Genomic DNA, 26,580 nt, shown 5'->3' with positions numbered 1-26,580 from the left:
GATGGGTAAAGGAGGATAAACCGAAAATCTGATTAGTCTCGAGACGGAATAATAAGGAGCCAAGACAGGCAGTCTTCTTCTTCTTCTTCTTCTTCTCCTTTCTGTATTGAATCAATACTCTTTTATCATCGATTTTCTTCGACTGATCAATTTCGCCACTGCGTATGGAAATGGAGTTGTCGGGGGAAAATCTTAAGCGAACGGTGAGCAGCTCCCCATCAATTCCGATTGCGCGATTTGGATTGGAGAGAACGACATTTAATCCGTTCCTGGCGTGCGTCTGTCCAACTAAATAGACATCAACGGTATCTCATTTCTTAGTCAGATTGATTGGAGGCGAAGAAAAAGGGGGCTGGATTTCATTTTCTAAATTGAAAAAGAAAATCAGACGCGCAGAAGAAGAAGATGAAATGGACCTCCGCAGCCAGAAATGAAAGTCGGAGAGTGGGATGCGTAATTGTCATCGCTCAGAGGCTCGTGGTCCGCTTTCTTTACCCGCCGGGGAGGACGGTCAAGATCATAATCAACCGAGAGAGCCAACACACAGAATCAAAAAATAGAAAAGAATTCAGGGGAAAAAACAAAAAAAAAACCAAAACCAAAAATTTAAACTAAAAAGCTTACGCCACGGCTTGGGCGATGGTGCTGTTGCATCGCTGCCAAGTGCGAGCGGCACATTGGCGAGCGACTCCGCACGAGTCGCGGACAACCGACATGTAGCGTTCGGCCACGGCGGCCGGTCCCGATCGAGACTCGTCTTCCACCGACACTTTAGCCGTCACTCCGCCGTCCGTTCCGTTTTCATCCGCCGTCGCCGCCCCGGCCGACCAAGAAGCCGGTCGGGCTTCGTTCCTCTCGCTGGTGACTTTCGTCATGATTACTATTATTTTTTCTTCAAAATCTTGTCACTTAAATGGATGACGGTTGACTCAACTTCTCCGTCCGCCTTTTCAACTATTTCAAACCGTCGAACGAGGACGAAGGAAACACTTGGGCACTAGACGACAGCCGAACAAGTTGTGAACGGCTGAGGATTTCACCTGTCTCTACAGTGCTTCTACAACTATGCAGTCGGGCTGTATGTGTGTGAGTATAGGGAGGGTGGATAAGAAAGCTGATTGGCTGTGTGTGTGAAGCACACGAGATCGAGCGCGATTTGTGACCGAACTTTGTTAAAGAAGCACGAGCGACTGAACGCCACTGGTTGAGACTGTTGCCGACTTATAACAAAACGAGTAGCGGCCAGCATTGAAAGCCGACCGGGAGCAGTTGTATAGACACTATATACACGAAACAAGACTCGCAAGATAGCATAGTAAAAGAAAAGAAGAGAGAGAGAGAGAGGAAGCCTCTTAACAACCGCCGTTGTCGCCTGTTCGTTTGCCCGCCCATTGCTATACTTTTTGTTTTCTCCCTCTTCTCCGGTTCTACTGCTCCCTTCTCTATCCAGACATTCATTTCCCGCTTTGATCCCCCACTCTCTGCGTGATTATCCCGGCAACTCCTTTGTTGTTATATATATTCTAGCGTTCGCTTTCTCGCTCGCTCTCTCTCTCAAATAATCCTGGGACTCTTGTTTCTTGGTTCAGTTTCAATCCGTCTCCAATTCCTCCCCACCATCGAGTTGTCTTAATACAGCGAGCCTCGTTTTCCTTTTATTTTATTTTTTAAAATAATTTTCCAATGTCCTTTTACGTTTCAAAAATCAACAAGCGCAAACAGACATGGAGGGGGAAAAAAGCTCATTGTAGTAACGAGATTATTTAGGGACCTATACAAAAACTATAGAGACCCCGGGCCGGCTGATGATTCATGTGATATTCATTAGGACTGTCTGAACTCCTACAAGTATTTTTTTTCTTTCCCTACAAGACTTCTCTCCTTCCTCTTTGTTGTCTTGTATTGCATCTCCCTACACTATTTGTACTACACAATTTATCATCCTTTTGATTCCATTTCCGAAACGTATTTCACTCGCATGATATGATCAGCCAAAGCGGAGATGGTAATAAAATACCCGGCAACGTAAATACATGTAATAATGAAACGTTAATAATGACGGTGGCTGGGTGCGCCCAAGCCACATCATTCATAACTGCCGTACATACACTGCGTCTAATTGTACTCGCATTAAATAAAAGGTTTTTTTAACGACTTGGAAATCACCAGGCAGTTAAAAGAAGAAAAATGAAACGAATGATGATTTGATTCAATCAAGGATTCACACTGCCAGGCCAGGAATTAAATGACAAAATAATTTCCTAATTTTTCGTTCCCTTTTTGGGGGGTATTTTTTTTTTGTCCTTCCAAACATCTATTTACGTAATAGTCGTTTCTCTCTCCCGTTGGTTGGCGTTTACCATTAATGAGGAGGCCGGATAGCCAAAGGAAGAGAAAAGAAATGGGAAGGGACAAGAGAAGCAGCAGCAACGAGCATTTTTAATGGCCCCACAATTCGTCAACTGTAAGCGGAACGACGGAAAGCTCCCGTCTCTCTATAAAGGCTATAAAAATAGTTTGTGGATGCTGCTGCTGCTGCTGCTGCCTTTGCGACGAACATAGAGAGAGAGAGAGAGAGAGAGAGAGAGAGAGAGAGAGAGAGAGAAAGAGCGATGTATATGTGATATCCTGCCGCCGTCGTCACAAGGCGAACAAGAATGGAAAGAAGAGTGAAAGAACTCCGGGAGAGAAACGAATCATCAAGGACAACGCACGAGAAGAAAAAAAAGAACGAAAGAAATAAACGCATAGAGAAGAGAGAGAGAAAGGAATGATCATCCAAGCATCCACTTCCCTCTTGCGGGCACCGACATCATTGACACCAATTGAGCAACAGTTCGTTATAGATGTGGCCTATATATCTAGACTCTCCTCCTCCTCTATATCTTCTCAACCGTTCGTCAAATGAAAATGAACATGGGTTCATCCAGTGATGTCATAAAGATATTTTCAAAAATAGACAAAATTAAAAAAAGAAGCCGGCTTTTTTTTCTATTTTTATTCTTTTCGTCGAGTTTCAATTTCGTCGTGTGTGGCATAGGCGCTAGTGCCGTAGGCTGCTCAGTATTATATCTACAATGTAGTGTAGACGCTCGGGCTAGCCGTAAATGATACATGTAACATCAGTGCGATCCGTGACGGACATCCGACCATGTTCAACTGTCAATTAACTCTCAACTGCACAACTGATGATGCGCTCTCGTTTTCTTTCTTTTTTTCTTTCCTCCCTCTGAATGACCAATCATCTTTTTTTTTTTTTTTTTCCTTCCTAGATACTTGAGAATTCATTTCATCTCTAGCACGAGCTCCCCGATGGATCACACACGCTCTCTCGTTTGAAATAATCGCACAAGCTCGCCCTCAACGCCACAATTCACAAAAATAACAATAAAGATCATTTCTTTCGATTATCAGAGACGGGCACCTATTGTTGCGTGATTTTTTTTAAGCCTTTCTTTCTTCTAACTTGAAAAATTAAACAATATCGATCCACAACATCGCAAAAAGGGTGAAAAAAGAATTCCGAAGGTTGATCGTGATTGAATCATTGGCACGTTCGTCGACTCATGAACCTTCGCTCTAGCACTTGGCGTTCCGTCGCTTATTGGGCCGGAACACGGCAGAGCCTCGTCCATCAATTCAACGGCTATCAACAGAACATGAGGAATATATATACGGAAACATCACTTTACGAAAAAGAGTGAGAGGAAAGAAGAAAATTAAAAAAAAGACAAGCTAAGAAAAGAAGAAAAAGAAAAAAAAAAAAAAACCTACCGGACGTGCTGTACTTGATTCTGTGGCCGATCCGGATTGAAGACGGCGTGCCAGGCTGCGCGGCCTTTGCCCGACGACTCTCCGTGTTGGTGAGACTCTGAAGACTGCCTGTTGTGCGTTGATTGCCCACGTTTCGCGTTGCGGACAGAAATGGGGGGAAAATAGTCAGAGAGAGAAGAGAGCAGACGAGAAGAGAACCAATGCCAAAGACACCCCGGAGAAAGACGGAGTAACCATGGACACCAAAATCACCGGCGCAGAAAGAGAGAGAGAGAGAGAGTGAGTGAAATAGAATAAGAGAAAAACAAACAAGAGCATACAGATGAGTTCTCCGCATTATTTGAATTCCTCGTGAACCCGCACCACTCGCCAGAGTGTCGACAGACAACGGACCAGACGGGAGAAACAAAAGGGGAAAAGGAATAACAAACGCACTCGGTCAAATTTGGACGTGACAGCAGCTGCTGCTGGATTCGCAGTACCGAGTCATCAATTACCAACAATAGTCATTAGCCGTAATAGTACAAGAGAAGGGGGACAGCAGGCTGCGAGTCATTTAGGAATGTCGTCATCTGGCCCTTCACATTTTCCTCTTGCGGCCATCGATCCCCATCGAAATGGCATCGATGACGTGCGCGTTCATCAACAATCAGTGCAGCGCAGCGGCAACCGTTTTCGCACTCGTTTCATCATCGGGTCGATAACGGCCAAAGAGCCCCGAACGCGGGAGTAGAAGCAATGGTCGACACTTTGTATAAGCGCCGAGCCAGAGAGATTGAGACACTCCAACCATCCACCGTCACTGTTTGTCGGGGAGATATCAAACCCGTCCCGCACTGCTGTTGCCTCTCCTCACTCTCTCGCCTCATCTCCTTTCTCAATGGAACCGGGCGCTTCTAACGGGCCACGTTTTTTCGTGCATTCATTAAACTCCTTTTTTTTTTTCTTCTTTTTTTGCGTGAATGCAACTGTCCCTTCTTTTTCCCCAGTCCCGAATTTAGAACGATCGCCAAGAGTTTGCAAAAAGGATTTGGAGAGTTCTCAAAGTCATCAAGTGAGAGGTTGCGTTGACTGGAGACGCTTTCCATTTCACGCAAAGTCCTTCCTATTTCTGTTTTGGGAGGAATATGACGTTTGCATCTTCCCCCATGCAGATTGCTGAGCCCGGTATTTTTAGTTGGGAGCCAGTCGCCAAAACGCCGCTGGGGGTGAGGAAAGAGGTCGATGGACCCGCTAAAGCCAAACAAAAATTTGTTTTTCCTTTGAACAAAAACAAGCAATAAAAGCGTGAAACATAATCATCAATCAACAAGGCCTCTATACAAAATTATCCGCAGGGAGATCCTTATGGGCAATGAGAGAGAGAGAAGGAACTGGCTAAAGGTTTCGACTCCAAACAAGTATGCAAATGGACACTGTCACCATTTTCTATCTCGAGATTTGTTTTTCCCACTGTTGTTTTATTTTTGTTTTTGTTTCAACCGCTTCAAGTATTCGCGTCGTTGAGGCAACATTCCAGCTGCAGCGTTGCCCAACGCTGCACATAACCTGCGCAACAGCTGTACGACCCTTCACACGTACAAAGGGAAATACCCTTTGCATAGATTTATAACTAGTTTAATAGTGTTGGCACATACTAAAGAGAGTGGTCATCTCTTATCGACCATGTTGCATATGATTTCGCAACTGGGACTCTGCGCATTCTCGGGTGCCCGTCATTCGATAAATGGGAAACAAAACGCACTTTGATATTAACTGGGGCGGAACGCTCGATCGGCTTCAATTCCTCGACTAAAAGTGCGTCGCTTATACATCCATATGTATAGAGAGAGAGAGAGAGAGAGAGAGAGACTGGCGTTGCCATAGAATTTATTGATTCTTTCCTGTCTGACTGTACACTATAGAGCTCCCGCTTGCAGTGTCATGAAACGTTCCAACACACAACAACGACAACCTCAAAAGTGCCAGCCGAACGAGCGTGGACAATATCGGGACAAAAAAAAAATACAAAAGTTCTAAAGGATCTAATATCAGAGACAATAGTCTCCGTCTCGTTCCTGTGGTTTTCCTGATTTGTTACAGTCACTCGACACCCAACTGTTGGATCGCGGGACACATACACACACACACCGGGCACGGGACGTTGTTGTTGTTGTATAGCAACCACAACGTCGGCCAACGGGTAACAAAAAAACGATGCAATAACATTGGCAGACAAGTTGATTTGAAAATATAAAAGTGAGACTCAATAATAAACACCTGATCGATAGAGGCGGCTGATTCCGGCTGCGGCACTGGCACAACAATCGTCGTCAAACCTGAGTTAACACGGCACTTGACGCTTTTGAATAATCAGAAAAGGATTGGACAAAACCGGTCTAACCGTCGGCCAATTGGAGACTGATGGCGGTCAGCGGGTCCCAAGGTTGACAACAACCAAAGTCAAAGGAGAGAGCAGAGCAGCAGGGCCACCGACCGAGAGAGAGATGTGGAAGAGAGTCAGAGTGGGGGGCGTGACGATCGCATCAAACGACGCGACCACACCACATCGTTTACACCGATTCTTCGGGTTTAAAAAAAAATACTTGTTCCCTCGTACGTCCACCGCTGCCTGCAACGCTAATATTAATGCGTGGCATTCACATTTCCCCGATCAAATAAATACAAGAGAGAGAGAGAAATCGAAAACTGTGTTATTTGTTTATCCAGTCGACGCCAGTGGGTTGTAAGCCGAGCGCAGCGCATTTGGGTGTAAAGCGGTTAGTGACGTCACAAGTTGCTGCTGCAGCTGCCACATATTTTTCGCACTTAACATAGAAATGTGGATAGACAGATTGCGTCAAGTAAAATTAAACCGCCCCTGGTTGCATTTGTTCGTTCGTTGAGCGGGGCCTTTTTTTGAAATCATCGAAAGAAGATTGTGCACTCTAGCGGCGGCCGGCTTCACCGCACGCTCCATTCACGGCAAATTTTCAAGCGAATAAGAAACAAGAGACTCGAGAGAATTCAAAAGACGGGAATAGAAAAAACTGGAGAGACCCTCGATACACGCAGAGTAGGAGATCCAGCAAATATATCTAAAAAATAAGAAGAAGAAAAAAAGGGACTTTTCATCCCACGGCGCATTGTCAATGTTGACTGTTTCATCCAGCTGACTAGAGGGCCTTCATATATATCTTATCCTCTGCAACGGTCCTTCCATCTCTCTTTCCGTTTCCGAGATGGCCACTCATTCCTTCCCCGAGCCATTGAACGCCCAGCAGCTTTTTTGATTAGTGGGCCATGAAAAGAGCAACCAGATCGGCTCCTCCGTCATACACAGAGCCATCAGGATCACCATGAACGTCTCTCCCTATACTGCTCGACTTTTCTTTAAATACTATTTGCTCATGTGCTTGGCAGAACTGCGTGGAGCAGCACAGATCCAACGAGAGAGGGGGAGAACGGTAATGAAAAGAAGAAGAAGAAGAAAAGTAGGAGCTATGAGCTTTCGATACTTCCGGGCATCCCTGTAGCATCTCCTGGATCCCTGGTTATATGTACATATGGAGCACAGCGAGAGCGACACACATACAAAGTCTATACGAGCACGTGAATGGATCGGGATTTCTTCCCATTCTTTAGACTAGAACACAGCAGATGTGTATCGCCTCTTGTCTGCTTCTATTGAAGGCGTTTTCATTCTTAGATTCCGATTCTTTCTCCACGAGCACGAGGACATTTTTTAACGAGCAACAAAAGAAAAGGGAAAAAAAGCCCCCCCAAAAGTACAAGCGTGAAACAAAAAATCAATGGGCCATCAGAATGGGATGGTGTGGGCGTTTTGGAGGGGGGTATTGAGTCGAAGTTTGACGTCGTGCGGAGAATTGGAATTCTTTTGCTGAGGCACATCAATCGACGACGGGGGCAACCGCTAACACATCCGGGCCATCCCGTGCACGCGATTCCAATCCATTTGGGATTCCCGTTTTATGTGTTGAAGACATTGTTCACGGGACAAAATGTGCGGCAAGGACACATCGATCATCTTTGCATTCCATGTCAGGCAACGATCAGCGACTGAAGAAGGAAGAAGTAGCCAGCGCAGCACATCTTTCATCTAGACGACGATTTCATTATTTTACAATAAGAAGGGAGAAAAGAAGGAATCATGTCGATCGATAATAATGGCGAATCGCCAGATGGATTTTCCTTCCTTAAACTTTGTATTCTTTTTATAGACCCAGCCTGATCATATTGGCAAAAAAGTTCAAGGGGTGAGAGACAAGAGGATCTCAAACAATACCCAGGGATTTATATTCTTTCTCTCCGTCTGTGTGTTTCCCGATGCTGCTTAGAGCAATAGACAGAGATCCTCTGGTCAGACCAACAAGAGGGAAGCAGGATGTCACGGACTCTCTAAGCCCTAAAGTAAATCTAGGAATCTCAAATCAAATAGCACATATAAAGAGAGAGAGGAGAGTGGCCACTGCTGCTGCTGTGCTGCTAGTTTGATGCGCAAATCCAGCGCTACAAGCCAGCGGATGTATACCTAAGTATATGACGGCCAAAAAAATATTTAAAAAAAGGGAGCGACCGTACCCAGAGGGAAGGAGGACCTGAAGCGTGGATGCAGTTCCGGTATGGATTATTAAGAAACTCGCAACTCCAGCAGCGTATTGTCACGATGTCAACAAAACCACCCCATCTTCGAGTTGGTGAATTAACAAGTCTTCAAGTCGTAATCATGACGTGTGTGTCAATGTCGAAATGTTCGTACTCGTCCCTCGAGCCCCATTTGTGTCTGCGCATAATGCCCGCGACTCTTAATGGCCCGTTATACAACTAGGTGGCCTTGCCTGTCAAAGAACTACTTGTCGTCCTCTGATCGCCGTATCGTATCCCCCATCCAATCTCCTTCATTTGCCGTTCAAGCGATCTCCAACATTTCAACTAATTAATTTGAACATGATGCGAAATATGTTTGACTCGACGAAAATATCAATTTGCGCACAGTCACCATTTGGCATTTCCATCTATGTCGATAAACAGATGCTAAACGACCCTTGCCAACGGGTTCCTCCCGGCTCTAGGTCATATAAGATTCTGCATTGATTATCCACGAGTAAATTCAATCACTCATCCGATTGTCTCTTTGATAATCATCGAATTAGTTCATCAAATGGATTTACCCTTTACGGCCCCAGGGCAAATAATCCCCGGATCTAAAAAAGATTTGCCAGAATTCCGGCAACTGGCAAATCCCAACGGAGGGAGTTGTCATTCCCAACAACCCGACAACTCTTCCGGGGGGACCCCTTTGCCCGCCAATCCCCAAAACCAACCGATGACTACAAATTGCGAGTCATTCAATTCTGGCATTCAAACTCAAAACTCCCGCCAGAACCCGCCAATTCAAAAGCTCAACCAGTCTGAGGATGGGCCGAAAGCCAGGAAGAGCAGCACCGTCTGTGGACTTCCAGAAACTGAGACTTGCGAACGCCAAACTTGCCAAACTGAACCTGTTCCGGCCGCTACCTGCGAACCCCCGATTCGGTCGGTGGTAACTAAGGCAAAGCCTTGTGTGGAAAACGACGTGATACCAAAAGAAACCACGAAGAGAGACATCGAAAGTAATCAAACGAACCCCTACAATCCAGAATTGGGCGCCGAGGCTGCCGCCATTGAAGTATCGGAAATGATTACTCGGCCTACGAAAAGAATATTCAACCTGGAAATCAAGATCAATGATCAACCGGTAACCATGACAATTGATTCCGGCAGTCATATTTCGATCATTGGCAAGCTCATTTGGCAGCAGCTGGGCCAGCCGAAATTGGAGCCGATAACCGAGCCTTGGTTGGGTGTTACGGGGTCCCATATTCCATTTGTGGGCAAGTTCATGGCCAATGTGAACTACGCCGGCAAAAGTTTACAGCTGCCCCTTCACGTGATGGAGCATTCGTACGCGACCAATCTCCTAGGCAGAGTTTGGTTTCCCTCTCTACATTTGGACTGGAACCGGATCTTTAATTCTTCCGATGTCTCCCAATGCCAACCAGACTCGATTGAACAGCGCCAGCTAGCCTTAAAAACGATCCAAAGTCGCACCACCGGTAGCTTTTGCGTCAACCTCAATGTCGAAGGGAAAACCATTCAGATGATGTTAGACACGGGAGCGACAGTGTCCGTAATCAGCCAAGCGACATGGAAGATGCTGGGGAAGCCTCCGTTACGTCCCGCTCCGAGAGAGATGTTCGATGCAAATCAAAAGGTGATTCCGTCTATCGGCATTTGCATGGTCACAGTCAAGTACAACGGCCAAGAAGGATTCCTTCCCGTTTTCGTGAGAAGGGACGATTATAAATCGATTGTGGGAACAAACTGGTTCACAACTATGCAGTTTGATTTCAACTCCATTTTCGAGAAAATCAACTTTATTCCCCCGAGAACGACTCCGATTATTCACGACCCAAAACCTCAAATCGCTAACTGAAATTTCATACACAAAATCGCTAAAGTAAAGTTTTGCTGGACTAATTTCTCAGTCAGATTAATACAATCTTTTTAAAAACATTTAAAATACTGTTGCCTTAAACACATCAATTCTTTCGGATAAAATAGTACAAAGTAAATAATCACAGTTCAGACATCGCTCAGGTGATGGCGATCTGAAGTGATTACACAGAAACAAGGGTGACTAAAAGCTGCAAGGAAATGAGTGGTCAATTGAAATTCCTTTCACTACAGCAGGATTTATTTAGATTTCAGCCAGTTGTAATATATCAACAGCCCTTCCTGTACGCAGTTATTCTGCGACTGAAGGTTCGCTGATAAAGTGAATCTGATCCTGCGGGAACGAAGCTAGTTCTAAAATGTCAAATGCGCTCAGTAAAAGTAGCAAGTTTCAAATCGATCTCGGCTTGCCACAACTTTTTTTTTTTTTTTTTCAAGAATCTCTTGAACGTCCACGTTGTTAACTTTGAACCGTTGGGCTCACTGTCAACGAAAAGAGGATTTTGTCAAAGCGGCGGTGGTATTATGCATACAACGAACCAAGAAAAATACGGCTGAGAGTTGACTGATTTCAGGGAGGGGTCAGTCGCGAGTACGATGTCCATATTTACTCTGAAATAAGTGCTGGGGGGGGGGGGCATTCAGACAAAATCAAAAGGCGGAAAGATGAAACGGACCAGAGACAATTTCGAGAAATAAACAAGAGCTAACATACAACATACATCCACACACATAGTTTGTAACCTAGACGTAGATTCATTTCCTTAATAACATTGCATGCTGCTGAGCAACAGCATCTATTCCTAGCTCTTACATATTGGACACCGGGATCGCCGGGAGTCTCATCGTACGATCAAATCTCTCAAACACAAACACACGGGGACAAACGAAATGAGGCCGCCGGATAGAGAAAGAGAGAAAAATAAAAGTTGTTTTGATGATTTTTCTTTCTTTCTCCAGGAACCTGATGTGTTGACGCAATATACAGCAAGGGGGGGGGGGGAGGCATTAATACCCAACATCAGATCAATCAGTTTCCCCCAAAGTCTCAATTTCGGTCTCTAGGCTCTTGTCAATCTTCTTTTCTGTCGTCCCTCGCTGACGGTCTGCGTCGGAAGATGAGAGAAAAAGAGAAAAGGCATAAAGACTCTGGCGCGCACACACACGCACAAACAGAAAGGAGGCGAAGATCCAAACGAAACATGAAGCGAGTCGACTTCATATATGTAGAGTCGTCGACGTCGTTCATCTCCGTTGAAAACGCATTCATCCATCCATCCAACATGCATACTACTCTCTCTCTCTCTCATGCTATCTATATATGCTGTATGTATATAATATGTATGGTATATATTAGAGACTGGAGCTGGAGATAAACAGACGACAGAGGAAGATGATAAAGACGCCCAAGAAAAGGCAGAAATAAATAAGAGTCAGAGCCGTCCTTGGTTGGTTGATTTCCGCAACAACAACTCGCCTATGCCGTCGCCTAGCTTTTTCTTTGCAACTCAAACTGTCTCTTCAGAAATTCCGCCCGCCCCACACACTCCCGGATGGAAGAAGGAAAAAGCAAAAGGGCGTCAACTTCGCTTCTTTTGTCAACAAAATCTCACAGACTCCAAAAGAATAAATAAATAAAATGCACAAAAATGGAAGACTTCCTCTTCAAAACAAGAGTGCACAGAGTCGCTGTTTTGAATTTTCATAGCGTTAATGTCATAATGACACGAAAGAAAAAAAAGGACGGGGGAGGGAGAGGCTAGAGCTTCTTTCAGCCGACGGACGACGGCTTTTCGGGACTATTACACCCAGCGAGGCGATATATCATAGCTTGATCAACTCCAATCAGATGACATCAAAGCTGACGGACGCGCTCAAATAGGATGGACATTTATTCAGATTTCTTTTTTCGTTTACGGGAGATGGTTGATGTGTTTTGTGGCGTTCAAACTCTCGACGACAACGACCGTTGCTCGTCTTGCATACACTCAAGACACTCGACGGCGCTATTCATGAGTCGGGAGGAGTAGGGAGATAGAGAGAGAGTAATCACGGAGAACATTAACGGAACGGAATTGATCATCTCATTAAGGGATATTTCCTGCCTGTCCCCTCTCCCCCACCGTGCGTGCGTGTGTGTGTGTGTGCGTTTGTGTTGTGAACGCGGCTGGTCCCTCTCAATCTTTCTCTCGGGGCGACTGGCAAGCTTCGCGAACCGATATTACATCCGGATGAAACACGTCGCCCGCCCGAGTCCAATCAAGGCCCTCGGTGCTGCCCCTTCTCAGAGCGCATCACAATGGCGCGTTCCCCCCCCCCCTCCTTTCGTTCCGCTCCGTCGCCCAGCACCCTTCTTCTCCTCCCCCCTCTCCTCGGGATACATCCAGCGGAAGAAAAAGAAGAAGAAGGATCTTTGGTCGTAGCTAAGAGGGAAACTGCAACTCCATGGCGATTAGAAAAAATAAAGAAAAACAGAACGACAGAGATGAGGAGGGAGTCATAATAACCGCCCTGCGTTTTTCCCTGCGTGGCTGTACATTTGTCCACTCGAGAGGCGAGAGTGAATCCAAAGAGGCTCTCTCACTCTCCATCATAACAAGATTCCGACACACTCAATAGACAATTCCAACAGGCCATTGAGGTGCGGTTGATGTCATTGAGGCACCTGATGACATCATGAATTCCCCTTTTATATTTTCACAATCGTCCACAGGAGCGCAAACAGTTCCTACGACAACGATAGTCATAATAAGTGCCAGGATCGCGTTTTTTTTTTTCTGACAGGAGGGACAAAAAGGACCTGACGTGTACAACAGGAGCAAGCAGGAGCAGCAGTTCAGTGACAATCAGCTGAGTTGGTTCTTTTATTCTCTTTTTTCTCGACGATGGCTGTATATCTCTCTCTATCCAACGGGGGTCTTTTCTTCCCCTCCTCCTTGTTTGAGGCTATCCCAACGACGTCTATATCTTCAAACAAACAAAACAAAAAATGGCCATCTCGACAAAATAAAAAATAAAAATTGGGAGAGAGACAGAAAAGAAGAATCAGGAAAAAGGAGAATGGCAAACAGTGAGAGAGAGAACCTGAACAAGGAATATAAAAGAGGAGGGGGAACCTATACACGTTGGAAAGGGAAGAAAAGAACTCGCCTAGTTATTGGTGAACAATGGCGAAGAAAACGAACAAAAGAAGTCGCTTCGTCCGCGTGCAGCGAACGAAGCAACCGACGTTAGGATATAGGAAAAAGGAATAAGGAAGAAAAAGGAAGGAACCTGGTGGCCTTGACAGGTTCTTGTATAACGAGCTTTCTGACTTTCTCAACTCTCTCTCTCTCTCTGCTGAACATTTCGGATGCAACCGTTCCGCGGTTGTTTGTTTCCCTCCACAATGTCTTGACGCGTAATGTGCGTACGCAGTTGTGCAGCTCAAGAAAGAAGAAAAAAAGGAAAAAAAATAGCGAATTAGAGAGAAGGCGACCCTCTTCATTATACACGTGGGGGAGAGATGTAAAGAGAGACCTGTGTGTGCACCTCCGCCAAAGAACGTTCCTCCTCTGATTATCCATCCAATTTGTGGTGACTCTCCCGTCCGCTCCATATTTACTTTCACCCGATTAACTTCCGTGTAGTTTCACAAACCCCTTTTTGGATTTTTCTTTCCTTTTTTTCTTATTCCTGGCATTTCAAGAACATCCTTCCTGCCGCTCATTTTTTTTTTCCTATTAATTCTTTTTGAAAAGAAAAATCTACATCTCATTTTCTACCGATGTTCACCCGAATGACTAATATCAATGCAAATTGCTCCGCCTGACAGTCGACTTGAGCGCTGAGCAACGCATTTAATTTTTTACAGGTTTTTCTTCATTTTTTCTTGTTTTCATTTCCTAGGATGTTACCATGACCGCAATAATAAACATATTGCTTTGATAAATGGCACGTCTACCTGTTTTGACGTTGCCATGGCGACCGCCCTCTCTACTATAGTACCTATATATACTGCTATCAAGCCTTTTGTGCGTTCCTCTTCCCACTGCAAAATTTGAGGGATTTGTTCCATCGTACAAACACAAGGGAACCAGCATATTGCGGGGTGGGTCAAGAGAGTATTCAAGAATAGTAAGCCGCAGCCCGCCCACCAAAAAAGGAAAAAGGAAGAAGCCAACGCAGTGTGAGGAGCTATACACAACGATCTGGCGAAGGCCAATAAGACGAATATAGGAAGAGAGGATCGTTCAGTTTTCCTCTACTTTCCCCAGCCGCTGTCTCTATATGCTCCGTGTCAACAGGAGTACAGCACTGGGTGCGAGCCAATGCGTAAATATTTTACACCATCTTACCGTCCTGCAAAACTATGCAGTACGTACGGGGCGAATAAATAAAAAAGGGAGGAGGCGAGCCGGATGGATGCGCAATTCCCTTTATTCACGGTGAGGATCTGGTTGCCTTTGATTCCCGGGGTGTACGTTGTCTAGAGTGTGTGTGTGTGTGTGTGTGTGTGTGAGCCATCGATCTTGTGTGTCTTCAATATTCCCCGGTCAGCAAAGAGGAAAAACTTTTGGGGGGGCGATCCATCTTTTTCCTTTTCTTTGCTGCTCCGATTATTGGCGATCGACGTTTTCCAGACTCAACGACACACACACACACACGCACGCGCTGATTGTCTTCAGATTTTTCCTCCCCGACAAGAAAGAGAGAGAGAGAGCGGACGACATCATCGGTGACTCGGCATGTAACTCGGTTTTTGGTTGTTGTTTTTACCCCTCTCCGCGTGAAAGTGTGACGACGACGACATTGTCGTCGATGACGTCTGACGAAAGCAACAAAATATACAATGAACCAGCAGGGAGGCAACACAAATATAAGGGCTCGTTAAGATTAGGCTAGGCCTCCTTTAGACGCGTCGTCGACAAATGAAGGATGACACTCCCGAGCTTGTAACAAAGCCAATAAGAAGAAAGAGCGCAACTAAATATAGACATGGCAAACAAAAGAACAACTCAAAGTCTTCGCTTCCAATGAAATCGGGTCGCGAGGACATCGAGACGTTATCTAACGACGGACAGCAGTGCAGGCAATCGACGGCTATCCGTTATGTCATCGCCTAATGTTTTCTCAAACATTTTTTCAGACTTTTAAACTTTCAGAAAAATTGGAACGAAACAAAAGTAGAGCTTCAACGTTGAAAGCGTTCAGACGAAAAAGAAGAAGATTACAGAGGAACACGGGAGCGGCATACGGAAAGTGCATCTAGACAAGAAGGAAATGTAGTTGAATCCTTTCCTGGATTTTACCCGAGCCTATCGAGACATGTTATGTAAGCCACCGGTGCGTTTTCTTTCTTACTTACTCTTCAAGCGGCACGCACTGATCGGGATCGGCTGCGTGTCGATCGCAGTAGATGTCGGTGGTTTCATTCTCGGAATGAAGAAAAAGACACGGGCGCACCGGAATCCTGTTGTGGTTTATTTCAATAGTTGCGCCTCTTTTACTTCTTTTTTTTTCCCCCTTCTTTCCCCCTCTGTGATGTCTCTGGCACTATTTATTCTATCTCTTCATCTTTCCATCCTTCATCCCTATAGAGCAACTCTCTCTCTCTCTCACACACACAGCGTTCAATAAAAACTGGCTTATTTCCCGCCATTCCGACATTTACATAAGACTGAGCGCACTTCCTCTTCCTCGGCTACCACAGATATTGCTTCCTCCCTTTTGACATTTCCTTTCTTCTCCTCTTTTGTCCTACTGGATATTTACTGATACATCAACTAGGACTAGACTGTCTTCTCCTTCAACAAAAATATACACACACAAGGAAAGAAGGATGCGAACTATATCAAAGAGTGCAGCTTTACAAACGGGATTTTTTAAAAAAATAAACCTCAACTACTGTGAAAATGAACTAAAGCCAACGAGAGAGAGACAGAGAGAGAGAAATTCAAAACAAGGAGAAAAAAAAATCTTCACGTCGCCTCGAAGACGACACCGGCAGAGAAATAACGGCGATGCTATTATTTCAGTCTCGACTCTTGATATCCCCCCCTTTTACACGATTTGTGTCGCACGATCAAATAACATATTAGCCAACAAGGTGAAACGGATAGATTCTATAGGACTTATAATAACACAGTTATGTGCTGGGCCGGAAAAATAGATAGAGAGGGGGGGGGGACACGAATATAAAATAACGCTGGGGCTGTATGGAACGAAAAATCTGAAAAGGAAACGTGAAGAAGAAGAAGGAAAAGTAGGAAAACCGAACCGAACCAAAGACTCGAGGGCATCCAATTTCATACACGAGTATCCATCGTAATAGAAGGCGAACGGAGCGTATCGTAATCCTTCACGTGTGCACAGTAATAATAACGAAGACGCTGGGTTTTTTTCGCTATACAAAAGGGCCAAATGGACGGGCCGGTGCTGCTGCTGCTCGCGAAGAAAGAAAAAGACGCCAATATGAAAGGCGGGAGAAAATAGTTGAAAAAAATAATAATAATAACTAAAGGAAACATCTAGGCTGAATAAGCATCGCATACCGAAATCTAAGAGATGGAGTGGCAAAGAATCTTTTTGGGGCCTGCCCACGTCCCATTTGTAAACCCTCGTGTGCACTTTTTGTGTCCTATTTTGTTTTGTTTGTTAGTACTTGGCTGTTGGGTGTGTACTTCATCCTTTTGGACAAAGCCAAACATGTCTTGCCCTTATGTTTCGCCGTTGTTGAAAAAGTTTTTCTCCCGAGTCTTTTTTTTCCGCGTAATCTCCGCTCGCTCGCTCACTCGACGTCGGGCGGGAGGGGGTCTAACAATCTCCAAGGGACACGAGAAAGTCAGCTCTCGTCCAACGCAAAGGAGCAGCCAAAGAGCCAACGCGGATGGCTAATAAGCGAACTATACTAAGTCGTCGACGACGACGACGAAGACTAAGACAATCAATCTGCAACACTAATAATACACTGTGTACACCTAGCGGTACGTACGGAGAGCGGTACGTACGGAGCACTAGCGCCGACTCTGAGACGCTCGCCCAGCTCAGCGCCATAACAACTCGTCTATGAAATCAAGCCTTTCTAAACGCGAGTAGAAGATAGCACAGAAATGGCAATCCACGCTGCGATGAAATTCTCTCTCTTTCCGTCTCTTTGTGTCTCGGATATCCCTCCTCCCGGCCCGTCGTGGGCTGTAGCCAAATGGGAATATGATCAGTTGATCATCATCATCATAAAAGAGAGGCTTTAACGCGTACACACAAGCTCTGCCCAACTCTCTTTCTAATATTATATGGCCACACACACAGCTCTCTCCCTCGCTATTGACGGCTGAGGATGACCGGGAGGGAATGAAAACGGAAAGAGAAGCAAAGTAAAAATAAAAAAAATAAGAAGAAGAATCAGCAAGGAGACAGTCTCAACTCTATAGTCGCCACTATAGCCTGGCCACAGTTTGGTGAAAAGACCGACTATATGGGGAGATATAGCTTTTATCGGTGCGCATTGCTTAAGCTCTTATACGCCAAGAAGTTTCCAGTGGAGACAGGCAGAAACGGGAGCCGAGCGAAGCATTCAAGGGGATTCCGCTGGAAACTCGTCGGCTCGCTCGCTCGACGGGCCTCTCCTCGGACTCGGCTCTTTCAACCCTGATGCCTTTATCAACACTCGACAGCAGAGGGACGCGGTAAGAGGCTCTCGGCCGCTTACAGCTCCTGCCCGCGATAGAGCCAAATACGGAGAAAAATTTATTTTATAACAAAAATCCTCAAGAAGAAAAAAAATCTGGACGCAAGGAGCTTGGAGGGGGAATTTAAAAAAAAAAATAAATAAATAAAAGTTTCCAAGAGTTGGAATTATGAGATAGTCAGAGAATAAGTGTCGGCGAAATAAAGCATGATTATCCAGGGCCCAATATAGCCTATCTATATATACTATAACAGCGATGCACTGCATAAAGCTATAAAGCTGTCTGTTGTTATGCCTCTATTTGCTCGAGATCCTCTTGGCCGCTGCCTATAACCCTCTCCATCTTCTTCTTCGTCTGTCCAGTTCAACGGGGAACAATCAAAAACCCCAACTCCGTGACGTCGCTGCTTGACCAAACCGCTCGAAAAACCTCTTCCATCTTCCTCTCTCTCTTTCTCTTTTCCGTTTGTGAGGGTTATATTGATCCTCGAAGGCACCCTACGATCCCCCTTGGAAAATTGGGACCTGACCCATTTCAATATTTGTTGAAAGTCCACAAAACGGGCTACTACTGAATGACAACTATTATAAAAACTGACTTTTCTTTAGGACCAGTAAATATCGAACTAATCTCCAATAGCGAATGATTTGAAAGGCTGGCCAGTCTATTCCGCACGGGAATCGAAATAGAATGACTAAAAAAAACGAAAGAAAAAAGGATCCTCACAGAAATGGGGTGAGCATCGTCGAGGCGATGATGAGTTGGATCGCAGAAGTGGTATGAAAAGAAGAAATCTTCTTCTTTCTTTCTTTCCTTCCAACAACTTGCCAACGAGTTTAAGAGGGCGTGGGCTGGTAGCCATATAATATATCTATAATATATATATATATATTCGAATGAATAGGGATATATCAGATTGACGTGGCAAAAGTGGACGGCTTTCTTCCACTCTTTCCCGTTTCCTTTGAAACCGGAGCTACAAGGACAGCAGCCGGGGCACAAAATTCGATCGTTAATAGAACCATATGCGATACGGTGCGCGTTTGGGATGAAATGGGCAAGAAACGGCTGCCAAGAGGGATAACGATTCAACCATCAGCATCTTCTTCTTCTTTCCTTTTTTTTTCTTCTTTTTCGTTTGTTCAAACTGTCGAGATGTCTTTCAAACGTTGAGGACCTCGGTCGAATGTCTCGGCCCTATAGTCTCCCCAACTTGAGTAGAGAGAGTGAACTGGTGCGTCAACCCATCGGGCTGATGGAGTGGAGCGGGCCATGCCGCTGGCCTCAAGGTCCGCAGTCTATTCCGTCGTTCATATCCTTGTAACACATGTGTTAAACAAAAAAAAAGCAGCTGAGACGATCGAGTTCTCTCTCTCTCTCTCGCTAAATCAGGCTGAAGAAGACGAAAGAGTCTGCATAAAAGATGCATCACGCAGCAAACAAACGTGCTACAGCGAGAGAAGAAAAAAAAAACTCAACTAAAAGAAAGAAGGAGAAGCTATAGCGAGCACTACTCTTGTATAATATACAGTGCGAGTACTCGATATGCTAGAATGGACATCGATCTGATCTGACCAAAGAGAGAGCCTCAATACACACGTTTAGTCTAAAGCAGCCAGCCAAGCAATAGAAGAGTATAAGTATAGAACTCAAAGAGTTTAAATACTATGCGTGTACTTTAAGGATAATCTTTCTTCTTATTCCTACTACTTTAAATTGTTTTTTCTTTCCCAAAATCAAATTCAATAAAATTAAAAAAAACCACGGGATATTTTATGGACATTGTAAATTTCACTTTCGAAAAAAAAGAAAAGAAATAGAAAAAAATTTCCAAAGATTAGAATATACAAACACAACAACTGTATAAGATTGCTTCCGTCTAGGGTTTACGTAGTTATATCGACAAGAGGGGGAGTGAAGAGAAGAATATGATATGAGAAAACGCGAAGGCCCGGACGCTATATTCCCATATGTCTATTCTTCACTTCTTCTACATGCCCAGCTAATCGAGTGTTTGCGGCCCATGATTCCATTCTTGTCGATCTTGATCCATGGAGACCATGCAGGATCAGGCTCCGCTCGTATATTGAAGAAAAGGAAGAAGAATTTCATGGGAATAAAGAAATAAGGGAGAGGGGAAAAAAAAGGAAAAATAAACCAGGCCGCACGTTGCTGGCCAAACTATAAGAAGAGCCTATACACACTCTGAAAGATGGGAGGAAAAAAAGACAATCCAATAGACTCCATATAAGACAGTGTATATATACACCACCTATTTCATTTCCAGCGTATATGATGCCACCGCCGCCGTATATATATACGCACCAATCGGCGGACATCGCCAGCAAAGCCAATCAAGATCGAAACGATTCCGTCAAGCGTGGGATATTACACAACGGCCTATATACGTCATAGTCCGGAGCTAAGATCCAATGGTCTCTTTAGAAATCTCAGTGAAAAGAAACCGGAGTGGGATATTAGGAATTAATTCCCGTCGTCTTCGTCATCAGGCCGAGCAGCAGCAGCAGCAGAGGATGATAAACAGATCGATATTTCGTTTGAAATTGGATAGTAATGGCAGCCGGGTTGCGTGGGCAAAAAAGAGGGACGACGACGACAAAAAAAAAAAAAGAAAGAAAATTAATTCCCAATCAAAGTTCAAGACAAAGTAGTACGGCAGGAGGAATAGAGGCTGCGTTACTACTAGCTTAATCTCTAGTGCTGTTTGCGGGTTGTAAGACGAGTATCGTGGGCGGCTGAGGAGGGCTACAAATCCCCCAGCTTCACATGAGCTACGCCAGGAGTGGTGGTCCCAACGGATTTTAGCATACATGCACAAGCTCGATGGTCCTAGATCGGATTTCAAGTCGACACCACCGAATCTCCAATGTATTTCGAGTGGCTTTTACCCACAATGCCGTGGCGCTTCTCCCCCAAAGTCATCAAATAAACGCGGGAGAGAATGGGGAAAAAAAATCTTCAAACGGGACGCATTTAATTGCAATCACTCGGGAAATTCGTCAGCCAAGAGGCGATCGATAATTTTCATTTGACCGTCGGATCAGATGAACTCAAGGTGGGACACCGGCAAGAGTTAATAGCGGCTGGCTGGCTTTGGCTGGCTGGCTGGCGTCGCGATGGCGATCGATCAAAGTTAATTTTGCAATTTTGCATTAGCGCAGCACAGATTTCGGGGTTGGAAAGACGCTGGCGACCGAGCAACAGGAAGGTTTGTCTGAATTATCCATGTCAATCGGGACGTGATTGCTTTTCCTCATTTCCTGCCGCACCTGTAAAATGGACTAAATGGGAGGGCGGTTCTCCGGCAACTTTCCTGTCGAACAGGTCCGTCGATGGCACAGTCCAACATACGGAGATGGAACACAAAAGGAGCTGCCAGAGAGCGAATAATAAAGGGGGGAAAAGCCTAGTCATTCATATCCTCATTCATCTCTCTCGCCATTATCGCCCAAAAGTGCCGTTTCATCACTGCGCTCGGAATGAAAGTTCACTTTTTCGAGGACATCTCATTTTGTGCAGAGCACTGGAGAAAGAATAAAAAAATAAGTATCTAGTTGCTAGGATTTCAGACCGAGCAGCAGCAGCAGCAGCAGCTGATGATGAGTTTGTTCAAGGGTTCTTGACAAAATTCAATGAATCGCTCACTCTCTGCCGTCTTTCTTTCCTGGTCGACCGCGATCGTCGTGCCGTGCGGGATCGCATTTCACGAAGCTAAAAAATAATTTTTTTTTTTTTTTTTTTTTTTTTTACAAGCCTTCAAAATATTGGTAACGTTATCGCTTTCCCATTCTCTTCTTTTCTATTTCTGGCTACGAACAATAGAAACTTAATCGCAATAAGTTATCCCGTTTCATACATTTCCCTTCGGTTTCCAATATTTGAGCGATTCAATGTCGACATTTGATTTCGAACGGTCGATACAATTGAAACGGCATGTAGATAGACTACAGGAAGTGAAAGTAGGAACGGGAGGGGGGATAAAAAAAAGAGAGAGAGGAAGTCGGGAGGTGGAGAGCGCCTAAAGTAATACAGTAGATACGAAACAAACACGATTTCCCTTTTCTCTCGATCCCCAGTGTCAACAAAAGCGATACACTATCTCCGAGCACTTCAATAGGTGAGCAAACGTCGTGAAAAAAAAAAAATCCTCCTTCAAAAAGGCTCTGTTGAATTTTCTTGTCTTTTCCATTTGATTCCTAGCTTCGACAATCAAACTTGAGCTTCTTTCTTTTCTTTCTTTTTTAAATTGTCAGAGGCACCAAATCAATAGAGGTTCATAAACCAGGAAGGAGGAAGCAAACGGGGGGGTTATATTTTTCCACGAAAATCTCCAATTTGAGGACTCGGTTGAGTAACGACGATACTGGAATCGACTTTAAAATAGCCTTGGACGGGTAGGGGACATTAATCACCAAACTTCTTCCCGTGTAGGCCAAAACCCCCCACCCCCACCCCTCTCGATAAATGATCGTGGCCACCCAGACATAACGGCCAAAAATCTGTCCGGTCTTATTTGCATCCTGGGCACTATCTATCATAAACACAGCTCAGAACCGGACTTGTCCTCTCTCTCTCTTGGCGGCAATTTATCACGGCGAGCGACAAGGGTGGCTGCTGAGATTCTGGCTCGTCACTAACTATACTATGTCCTCCCACCAAACGTTTAGACTCCCCCCGACCCCCCAATGTGTGAAAATCGAGCGTGACATTTGCATCCGCCAGCCCAGAGACATTTAATTTCACTAACTGACGGCGTAAGACAGCTGCTACTGCGATGTGTTGACGACGGTGTAGACAAGGCGCGGTTGTAGTGTAACCGTTGAAAGGGCCCAATGAATTCTGACTATAAATATATGTCTCGTCTCTTCTCGGGCTTTTGTTTCACACAAGCGTTCGCGCAACGGTTGACAATAGACAACGACATCACAAAACGTCAGACACACACACACACTGCTGCTGCTGCTGCTTTTAGTCTCTCCCTCTAACCCTCTCTTGTTCCTTGTGTTCATGTTCAAATTATTCCTTCGTTTAAAAAAAGAAAAGAAAAAAAAGGATGGCGCTGAGCAGTTTTGCACGAGCTGCTGGGCATCAAGAGAAAAGCTTCCGTGCGAAAAATATCCTCGCTTTAACTCCACGGCTAATAATAAAATATCGACTGCTGCTGCTGGTTCTAATGTTTTACGGCGAGTCACAGTCCATTTCTGAAACTGTAAAGGCTTAAATACTTGCGGGCGACGCCATCAGCAGAGAGCCGAGTGAATATATGGGCCTTTTTGTTCCTTGCGTACAGTGTGCAGCTTCCTTCTTTGATATAAAAAGCGGAGACAACTCTTTATCAGGACACATGGTCGATTAAACTTTTGGAGGGCGGATGCTGGCTGCTTTGACACCAGAGTCCCGCCGCACTGTACTGCGACTAGGAACAGCTCGACAGGAGAGACTATCATCAGAGGCAAAGGCATAAATATTATACATCCAGTTTCGGCGGCGCATCTGCACGATGTGTGCAGATGGTGAATAGCTTTTGACACGTTCAATCCCGGCTGAGCAGTGGTTGGAGGAAGTGATGTTGTCGCGGTCGCTACGCCGTATACCATCAACAGCTTCAACCGAGAAATGAACAGGGACTGTGGCGCGCAGGGAAACCAACAAAGAAAATACGACGCAAGTAACACAGGGGAAAAAGCAATAAAGGACGAGCTAAAAAAAAACCAAAAAAAAATGAGAGAAGATAAAGGACATCAAGGCGACTTTGGTCATCAGGAAAACATAAAAAATCAGTGGACGCAGTAGTGTAAACCACTACGTGCTGTGATTTCGATATCAAGCAGTGGCGGGCGAGTTCCAGCGGAATGAAGCGATATTACTACACAAGACAGATAAGCGCATCCTCCATATCGCTGCTGGAATGCAGCCGGAATATCCAGCCGGAACAAAAAACAAATAAAAGAACAAAAACAAAGAGATGGGGTAGTAGTCTGGTCATGCTCAAATTGTACCTCGCTTGATACTGGTCCCTATTTGCTATTGGCATAGCAAGCAGTCAAGTCCGACTTTGGTGATCCGTGTATGATTACACGAAATGTCACTGATTCAAATTAGATTGATGAAGGAGTGCACTTCAATTGTTCCGCATTTGTGTAATTGGTCCTGCTGCTGCCAAATGAAGACATGCAAGTCTTTTTTCTTTCGGAGGGAAGAGGAGGAGCCAGGACAATATTGAATCACCCCGAAAAAGACGAGGGAAAAAGAGAGAAAGAGAGAGGTGGAATGAATTACAAATCTCTTTCTTAATGTCGCCTTCCTTTTTCCCTCCAGTTCCATCTCATCATCATCTCACACAATCTGGGCCCGGGGACTGACTTTCGACTTTGCCTCGGCGGCAGGGAACAACGGCGAAGAGCCGGGCGGGCAAATAAGAAAGCCGTCAGGCAAACCTAATCGCGTCAACCGTATAGTCGATCAACTGCTCGGGACGGGACTGGAAAGAGACGGGCATGGTGCCCAAAACGATGCAAAAATCGCGTGTGCCTCTCCAAATAAAAAAGAAGCCGTGTGATACAGTGACAGGCACCAAAGATGCTACAGCACAAGAGGAACATAAAGAAGAGATGACAACGACGACAAGAAACACCCAAAAAATAAGGGAGATAATCATAATAATAATCATAATCATAAAGATGGGGAGAGAGATAGACTGTTTCCCGCAGGCTCTCCTTTCCATTTCTTAGTATTAGACGTTGCCATGCCCCGTAACATGGATACCATCAGTCTACAGCATATTGTTAAAGGCGGGGACAGGACACGATGGTCATGGAGGTCGACTTGTGCCAACGGGACCAACCGACCGCGATCGGGCCACTAAGTTCAGCTGCTGTCTCGGCAGAATTCCTTCCGTCTCTCTCTACTCTCTTGTTCCGGGGCTTGATTACAAGGGATTTCCGATCAAGGACAAAAAGAAAAATAATAAATCTAAAACCCTGGAATAGATGGGCGAAATAGGAAAACACCTACAGAGAAAGAGCAGAGAAAGAGAGAGAGAGACTGAAAGAGAAAGCTTCTGATTGAGATTTGATGTTCGCCAGAGCGTGTCAAATGGTTATAGCAGAGAGAAAGAAAGCGATAGCACCACGACGCCATACAGAGTCAGGGATGCATACGACAAAATCGAATGATGGATGCTGATCCAATCGCGGCTGCAAGACGATGATGGCGAGCGCTTCCTTCTTCTTCTTCGTCTCATCCGTCCATAGTGTATACTGATGCATAGTAGTATGGACTTGAAAAGATGAAGAAGCCGGATTTCGTTGTCAATATTATTTCCACTTTTTTTTTTAAGAGAGAGAAAGAAAGATGCAAAACTTTCTCAATTATCTAGAAACGTTCAGGATCCCCCCCGTTCGCTCAATCCTCCTTTTGCCTGGAGAGATGATGGGGCAGCTTATAATATCTCCAGAAAATGAATAAGCAAAAAGAAAAGCAAGATCCCTCTCTATCTCTATTGGTGTAGCCACGACGGCGCGAGCAATAAAGAAAATCCCATAAAAAACTGAGCTGCATAATAACATATTTTTTCCTTCTTCCGGGGATTCAAACTGTTCCTCCACCAATTGTGTATATCGGACACCGTCAAAACGCTATATTGCACCGCAAGCCGAAGGGAAAAGAGAGATGGCCAACAGTGATGCAAAGTGACGGACATCATTCTTCTTCCCGTTGGCACAACAAAACACCAGGAACGCATTCAGTCGGCCACATCAACACGTCAATCGCGGCCGAGACTCGCCGAACGAGTAGTCCGGAATCGGAAAAGTCATGAACGCGGAAAACGGAGGAGGATTGAACGTCGCTCATGCGTTCATCACTCTCTCTATATCCTCTCCCTTTGCGCGTTGCATGATTTAGTAACAAACTATAAACTGATCGTGAACAACACACAACAACAAAAAGAACGCTGCAAAAAATCCCCGCAAAAAAACAAGAAAGAAACGAAAAGAAGGTTGGACTTACAGCAAACGATCGCCAGGTCCAGGTGCGGGAGATTCGGAGCCTTCCATCGTGAATCAAATTGGGATTGCGGATCGCACAAATGACGTCTCGATTGGCGTTGAGGTGCAGTCGCAACTCAGTGGAGACCACGAAAAGTCAAGGCTTTTTGTTGCAGTTGCTTTCAAGTTTCTTTTTTTATAGTTTTTGTTTTTCCCCTTTTGGCAAGGAGAACGAAAAATGGAAGTAGCAGACTGGAGGAACTGCTATCTATATATGAGAGTGGGCCCCCAAAAAAGCGAAGAGTTGCTGAAGAGGTGCTGCACACACAACGGCACGATGCAACAACTGCGCGGGATAAGAAGCAAGCGAGCGCTAGGTTGCTAGTGAACGAAGCAGCCCTTTCAGCCGGATGCAAATGAGTCCCATTCCTGGCTGGCCCTCCGCCCTTTTCTTTCCAAGATTGATCACCTGCAGTTGAGAGTAGTAGAGAGAGAGAGAGAAGGTAAGAGACGAGGTAGAATTTTGTTTTCTTTTTTAAATAGATGTAGGAATTAAACGATAACAATAAAAAAAACGAGGGGTGCTCTTTACTCTCTCTTTTTCTTTCTTTCGTTCTTTTTCTATCTATCAA

General features: G+C 44.9%; 2 protein-coding genes across 6 annotated transcripts in view; one reads left to right on the top strand and one right to left on the bottom strand.

Moving 5' to 3' along the window:
* LOC124344219 (extensin-2-like) overlaps positions 1 to 26,580 on the top strand; it is a 271,667-nt gene that overhangs the window by 211,571 nt on the left and 33,516 nt on the right. The window lies entirely within an intron of this gene.
* Positions 1 to 26,580, bottom strand: part of LOC124344131 (excitatory amino acid transporter 1-like) — a 35,554-nt gene that overhangs the window by 8,234 nt on the left and 740 nt on the right. For 2 of the 5 annotated variants that reach the window (XM_046797588.1, XM_046797587.1), the window contains exons 2-3: positions 25,971 to 26,417; positions 3,775 to 3,882 (exon numbers count right to left, since the gene is read on the bottom strand). In XM_046797588.1, the coding sequence (XP_046653544.1) occupies positions 3,775 to 3,882; positions 25,971 to 26,017 (155 nt within the window). In that variant the 5' untranslated portion in view covers positions 26,018 to 26,417. Of the gene's footprint in view, positions 1 to 624; positions 1,230 to 3,774; positions 3,883 to 6,033; positions 6,395 to 25,970; positions 26,418 to 26,580 lie in introns of those variants that run through there. The other 3 variants (XM_046797589.1, XM_046797590.1, XM_046797586.1) reach the window with 3 other exon arrangements.

This window comes from Daphnia pulicaria, chromosome 6 (genome assembly GCF_021234035.1).
Source record: "Daphnia pulicaria isolate SC F1-1A chromosome 6, SC_F0-13Bv2, whole genome shotgun sequence".
NCBI lineage: Eukaryota > Metazoa > Arthropoda > Branchiopoda > Diplostraca > Daphniidae > Daphnia > Daphnia pulicaria.
This window is presented reverse-complemented; position numbering and strand designations above follow the sequence as displayed.